Consider the following 7,157-nt stretch of genomic DNA (forward strand, 5'->3'; position numbering starts at 1 on the left):
TACATCGCGGCGTGGCATCATTCCTGGCACAACACAACCCGTGAAGATCTGAAGAGAGGACACAACGTGCCGCCGCTCTGGGGCCGCTGCATCGCTGCTCGAGATAGTCTGTAAAAACACGGACGTGTTGTGAGTTCGTTCCATTTTTTCCTTCATTCACACCTTGCATTAATTGCACTTTTCCTTTAAATTTAATTCATCCATTTTCCCTCTATTTGTGTTGGCACAAGCTATTCATTTTGCACGTGCTATATGCATTACTTCGCTTTGCTAAGCGTGGGGCGGTCGCCATTTTGAGTACACAGTTTTTCACGAAATTGGTTGTATTCAGTGCTTATTTTTCAACGAATATCGCATGTGGGACAGATAACGGCTAGCTAGCACGCATGAAATTAGCTGTTAAACCGCATAATCTAGGTGTGTGAGCGTTGGTGCCTATTTTTCATTGCCGATTTACATTCCGATATTATTAAGTACTTTATTGTTCGTTTTTCTATTGCACGATGGCTGATATACTCATAAGAAGGCGTGGTTCGATGAAGGCGAAGCTCACTAATTTCAGTAAATATCTCAGTGTTCTCGAAAGTAATGATGAGTTGTCTGACTTGCAAGTGCTTGACCTTGAAAGTCGACTTAGCAAATTTGAAAAACTATATGGTGAATTCGATACATTGCAGACCGAGATTGAGCTGTTATCCGATAATCCAGACGACGCTCATGCTGATCGCTTCAAATTTGAAGAAATGTACCATAACTTGATTGCCACGGCGCGGAAAGTCATCACCACTGAGCAGGGGCAACGACGGCAGGAGCAGACTTCTGCAGGTTCCGTATCAGGCTCCGAGGTGACAGGTGGGACGAGAAATTTTATACGTTTGCCTAAAATTGACCTTCCCCGTTTTGATGGCAGCTATCAGTGTTGGTTAGAATATAGGGACACTTTTCTCTCATTAATACACAACAACAACAACATTGACAATATTAGTAAATTTCATTACCTGCGCGCTTCATTAAAGGGACAAGCCGGTGAAATAATAAAAAATATAGACTTCAAACAGGAAAATTATAGTATAGCATGGAAATTATTATGTGAGCGGTATGACAACAGTCGGTTATTAATAAATAATCATGTCAAGGCACTATTTAATGCAGAGCCTATTGTCAGTGAGACCAGTGCTGCCTTACGCCGCCTGGTTGATGTCACAAATAAGAACATTCGAGCATTGACTTTATTGAATGAGCCGACTAGGGACACCCTAATTATCTATCTTATGTCATCAAAATTAGATGCTACTACCAGCAGGGACTGGGAAGAACACCGCAGCACTTTAGGCAATTCACCAACATTGCTTCAATTTTCCACATTTATGAATAATAAGGCTGATTTACTTGAAACTCTAGAAGAAAATAATAAATTTGATAACATACAACCACCTAACAGTGTTAAATCTAAAAGTTTTATAATAACCTCACAGAAGCAAGAAACCAAAGGTATTGAAAAAGACAAAAACAAAATTATCTGCCCGCTGTGTTCTCAAACTCATTATCTTTATTCATGTGTAGAATTTAAGAAGTTAACAATTGAAGATCGAGTACAGAAAGCAAAAGAGTTTAAAGTATGTTTGAATTGTTTACGGGGTGGCCATATAGAAAAGCGTTGTAGATTCACACGTTGTAAATACTGTAAAAACCGTCATAATACCTTGTTACATTTAGATCAACCTGAGACTCAAGTTCAGGATCCCATGCCTAGTGTCTCCTCTAACAATGTGTCATTCTCAGCAGATATACAGCCTTCTTCTCAGATACATGTTTTACTTTCCACAGCTATGGTGAGAGTGGTGAGCAATAAAGGAAAAAGGTGCAATGCTAGAATTCTTCTAGACAGTGGGAGTACAGCCAACTTCATCACTGAGAAGTTGAGCAGGAGCCTTGGATTGTCTCGAGTTGGTACTTCCTCCAGGGTAACAGGTATTAATAGTTTGACCAGTAACAGTACACATTCTTGCAACCTCACTATTGAATCTACATATGAACATTATCAGTTTAATATAACTTGTTTCATTCTACCTGAGATAACTAGGAGATTACCAGCGTCCTATATAAATACTGAAAACATTCCAATTCCTTCAGGGTTATTTTTAGCGGATCCATCGTTTAATACCCCATCAGACATTGATATTCTTTTAGGAGCTGAGCTATTTTGGGATGTCATTCAGGCTAATCACATCAGTTTAGGAAAAAATTTACCAAAGTTGTGTGAGAGTAAACTAGGGTGGTTAATCTCAGGTACTGTACCTGCTAGCCAGCATAAACAAACACATGTTTGTAATTTTTCTAGTACTACTAGTCCTGATTTGAATAAGTTTTGGGAACTTGATACAATTTCACCCAAGCATTGTCTTTCTGTAGAGGAACGTGCTTGTGAAGAGAGTTTTAAATTAAATACTATCCGGGGTTCAAATGGTCAGTTTATTGTTACCATGCCACTTAAAGAAGATCCTAGCGTTCTAGGCGACTCATACGCTGCTGCTAAACGTAGATTTTTATCTTTAGAAAAACGCTTTCAACGTGATCCAATTTATAAAAGTATGTATACTGATTTTATGAATGAATATGAAACATTAGGTCACATGACTGAAGATACAAATTTACCAGCCAATAACAAAAATGTAAGTTATTTCATGCCACATCATGGGGTTTTACGGGAATCCAGTAAAACTACTAAGTTGCGAACAGTTTTTGATGCATCAGCAAAGTCAAGCTCAGGTTTATCACTAAATGACATCCAATTTGTAGGTCCCACTGTACAGAACGATCTTCTCTCAATCTTAATGAGATTTAGGCAACATAAATATGTAATCTCAGGGGATATCGAAAAAATGTATAGAGCGGTAGAATTAAATCCCAGTCAACGATCATTACAACGAATTCTATTTAGGAAAGACCCCTCAGAGCCTATCAAATCGTACACATTAAACACAGTCACATATGGAACGGCGTCAGCGCCATATCTTGCAACCAAGTGCCTTGTGAGTCTCGCAGAGGACACAGACAATCAGCAGGTCAAGAGTAGTATTCAACGGGATTTTTATGTAGACGATCTTTTATGCGGAACAGATACATTAGAGGGCGCTATAGAGCTTTGCCAGAACATAAAATCCATATTAAATTCAGCTAATTTTAATCTAAGGAAATTTCAGTCAAATAGTGCTCTTATTCTAAAAAAGATAGTAGATGTAAACGATGATACTTGCCTTGATTTAGATTTGTCCAATAATTGCACATCAAAGACTTTAGGTTTATTATGGAATTGCAAACTAGATATTTTATCATTTTCTATTAATATTGACACTCACAAAACAACAAAAAGAAACATATTATCTGTTATTAGCCAAATTTTTGACCCATTGGGGTTAATAGGTCCATGTGTTGTTGAAGCAAAAATTATAATGCAAAAATTGTGGGTCAATAAATGTGACTGGGATGATAAGGTTCCTCAGGACATAGCAGATCAGTGGTCAAAATTTGTAGAAGCATTAAAGCATTTAAATTCTTTGAATATTCCTAGATGGGTCATATGTGAGAACTGTAAAATTAATGAGATACACATATTTACAGATAGCAGTGAAAAGGCATATGGTGCATGCGTCTATATACGCAGTATTGATAGTAGTAATGCAGTAACGGTACGCCTACTAGCTTCTAAAAATCGGGTAGCCCCTGTCAAGCCAACAACAATGCCCAGGTTAGAACTATGTGGAGCATTGGTGGGTGCAAGATTGTGTACAAAGGTCAAAGAATCACTCACTATATCTGTTAGCAGATGTGTTTTTTGGTGTGATTCAACAATTGTTTTGAGCTGGTTGTCCGCACCATCGACACAACTCAAGCCTTTTGTCAGGCATCGTGTCAATGAAATACAGGAAACCACCCTCGGATCCTTATGGAACTATGTGCCAACACGAGACAATCCCGCGGATCTAGTTTCTCGAGGGGTGAAGGCTGACCATATCAGCGACTCCAGTCTATGGTGGGCAGGCCCTTCATTTTTATTACAAGATGAAAGCCTGTGGCCAAAGCCTCCCAACGACATTGCAAAACAAGACTTGCCTGAACTAACTTGCTATGTAACTCAGTCCAACAATAGTGACATTCAACATCAAACCTTAATTCAAAAATTAATTCACAAATATTCAGACTTCAACCGTTTGCAAAGAGTTGTGGCCTACATTAAAAGGTACATTTATAATTTAAAAATAAAAATAGCAAGTTAGTAGGGTGGCTGTCGAATCAGGAAATTCAATCTTCTTTGAAATGTATTCTGCTTAACGCACAACTTGAAATATTTCCAGATGAATATTCTACTTTAAAATTAGGAAAATCCCCGCTCCACAAAAACCGTCTCATATCATTGTCACCTTTTTTAGACTCTGATGGCATCATTCGAGTTGGAGGCAGGTTAAATAATTCCCCTTACGATTACAACGTGAAACATCCTATACTCCTGTGCAGTAAGCATCATATAACTAAAATCTTATTTCAAGCTGTTCACAAAAGGCTGTTACACGCCGGGCCTCAGTTGCTCTTGGCAAACATTAGGCAAAACTATTGGCCTTTGGGGGGAAGAAATTTGTCTAGGTTTACCGTTCAAAAATGCGTTGTGTGTTTTAGATATAAGGCTCAAAATGTACAGCCAATAATGGGTCAACTTCCAAGTTCACGAAGTAATCTTGAATTTCCATTCTTAAATTCAAGTGTTGACTATGCCGGGCCAATACTGATAGCTGACCGGAAGGGAAGGGGATGCAAACTTGTAAAGTCTTACATATGTATCTTTGTCTGCCTAGCCATTAAGGCTGTTCACCTGGAGCTTGTCACGGACCTTACCAAGGAGGCATACGTGGCCGCCTTAAAACGATTCATTGCGCGCCGTGGCAAGCCTCGCAGCATTTTGTCTGATAACGGAACAACCTTTGTCGGTTCTGATAACCAACTTCGTGCTTTCTTGCAGAATTCAAACCTTTCCTATGACGTCGCGCAAGAAGGAATTGAATTCAACTTTGTGCCGGCCTACTCTCCTCATTTCAACGGCGTAGCTGAAGCCGCCGTGCGATCCACGAAACACCATTTAAAGAGATTACTCACTCTCACTCACTTCACATATGAAGAAATGGCTACTTGTCTCACCCAAATAGAGGCAATTCTCAATTCCCGACCACTTACTCCCTGCTCTCCTGATCCACTTGATTTTTGTGCCCTAACACCTTCCCACCTTTTAATTGGAAGATCACTCACGTCCGTTCCGCATCCACAGATGACTGACAGCGGAAACATCAGTCGACTCGAGCGATTCCAAAGGGTGGAATACATAAAGCAGCACTTTTGGAAAAGGTTTAACACTGAGTATATTTATCTGCTGCAGCAAAAAACTAAGTGGTCGACGACAACGGGAGACATCAAGGTGGGCAGCCTCGTCCTGGTAAAGGATAAGGCGCTCCCACCTCTCTGCTGGCTACTGGGTCGCGTCGTACAAACGTACCCGGGGTCCGACGGTGTTGCAAGAGTTGCAGAGTTAAAAACTAAGAAGGGGACACTTCGGCGAGCCTTCAACAACATCTGCCCGCTGCCACTCTCTTGAAGACTCCTTCAACCCGGGGAGCATGTTCACGCGCGAACGCACCCATAAGAAACACGGGGGGAGCGGGGCGCGGAGGACGGAACGCTGCGCGCCGACGCCATTGCGACCGCCGACCAGACCTTGTTCAACTCGCAAGCGAGCGAGCGCGTTCCGCCCTTCTTTATTACATTTCCGTTTGTGTGTCAGTTCTTTTTTATTGTTACCAAATTATACAAATTAATCCAAAATACAGTCCACCATTATTGAAGAGCACCCCTAACATTGGTCCTTCGAGCCGGATGTTCACGCGCGAACGCACCCATAAGAAACACGGGGGGAGCGGGGCGCGGAGGACGGAACGCTGCGCGCCGACGCCATTGCGACCGCCGACCAGACCTTGTTCAACTCGCAAGCGAGCGAGCGCGTTCCGCCCTTCTTTATTACATTTCCGTTTGTGTGTCAGTTCTTTTTTATTGTTACCAAATTATACAAATTAATCCAAAATACAGTCCACCATTATTGAAGAGCACCCCTAACAACTGGCTTGTGCAATCCCAAACCGGACCGATAGACAGTGCATTCCCGTCAAATGAAGAGCTTCGGGTACGGCGAACAAATAGGGATCGAATTTGAAAATGCCTCTGTTATTTTCATGTCGGTTAGAGGGAGTTTTGTTAAATATTATGTAAAGTTTTGAGGGGAAAAATTTGGAAGTATCTGTGTTCATTTTTTTTTCAGCCGTTACGGTCACACTGCAAGGCAAAGGCCTGATCTATTTTTTTATTAAAAGTGAATTATGTGCAACCGTTCTTAGACAAATTTGATAAAAATCGGTCGAGCCATTTACATGTTGTTGGGGGTGAAAGTATTGCCGTCGAAGATATTTTTTTAATATTATTTTTTTCTTTGTTCAAATGTTATTTTTGACAAGTTTTTTTAAATGACTCGCGCAGGAAGGATTTTAATACTTGTGTCGCGGTGGGCACAAACATTCAAATCACATGCACAACGACACCCAGATTCCTTTCATAAGTAAATTTACTTCTAGTAGGTTTAAACGAAACAGAACAGACAACACAGAACACAAAACACTTTTTCTCCGCGCATTTATTATCATTTACAAAAAGCATATTTTTAATTTAATTTGCAATTTCTTCAGCAAATTAGCGTCCGTTGTCCATTCTGCTGTCCTGAAAACGTTAGCTGTCGTGATAATCATATCTTGTAAGCGACCTTTGATTTACAACTTCCGTCACCGTTTTTTGCAAATTAGGTATTTTTGAAAGCTTTTTATGGTAATCTAGGGGTTTTAGGGTAGGGAGATAAAAAAGGTTGAAGTTTTTACATATTGGCTGGACTCGATGGTTTATTTTGTTCTGGGTTGTTTTTGTAAGGTTAGGTGGATGAGTAAGGTGTAGATATAAAACTAGATAAAAGGTGATTAACATTTGAAATAGGTTGAAAAAAAAAGAATTTCAGTGGGTTTCTTTGTTTTTCGAATACTGTTTAATATCCTAAACCTTTTTTGAAATACTCT

General features: G+C 40.1%; 1 protein-coding gene across 1 annotated transcript; it reads left to right on the forward strand.

Moving 5' to 3' along the window:
• The first annotated feature begins 400 nt into the window (after positions 1-400).
• On the forward strand, positions 401-5,641 carry LOC113500227. Its single transcript, XM_026880936.1, has 2 exons — positions 401-867; positions 4,692-5,641. Exons 1-2 carry the CDS (start codon positions 504-506, stop codon positions 5,639-5,641), a joined length of 1,314 nt encoding a protein of 437 aa, XP_026736737.1. The 5' UTR covers positions 401-503.
• The last annotated feature ends 1,516 nt before the right edge of the window (positions 5,642-7,157 follow it).

This window comes from Trichoplusia ni, chromosome 13, assembly GCF_003590095.1.
Source record: "Trichoplusia ni isolate ovarian cell line Hi5 chromosome 13, tn1, whole genome shotgun sequence".
Lineage (NCBI taxonomy): Eukaryota > Metazoa > Arthropoda > Insecta > Lepidoptera > Noctuidae > Trichoplusia > Trichoplusia ni.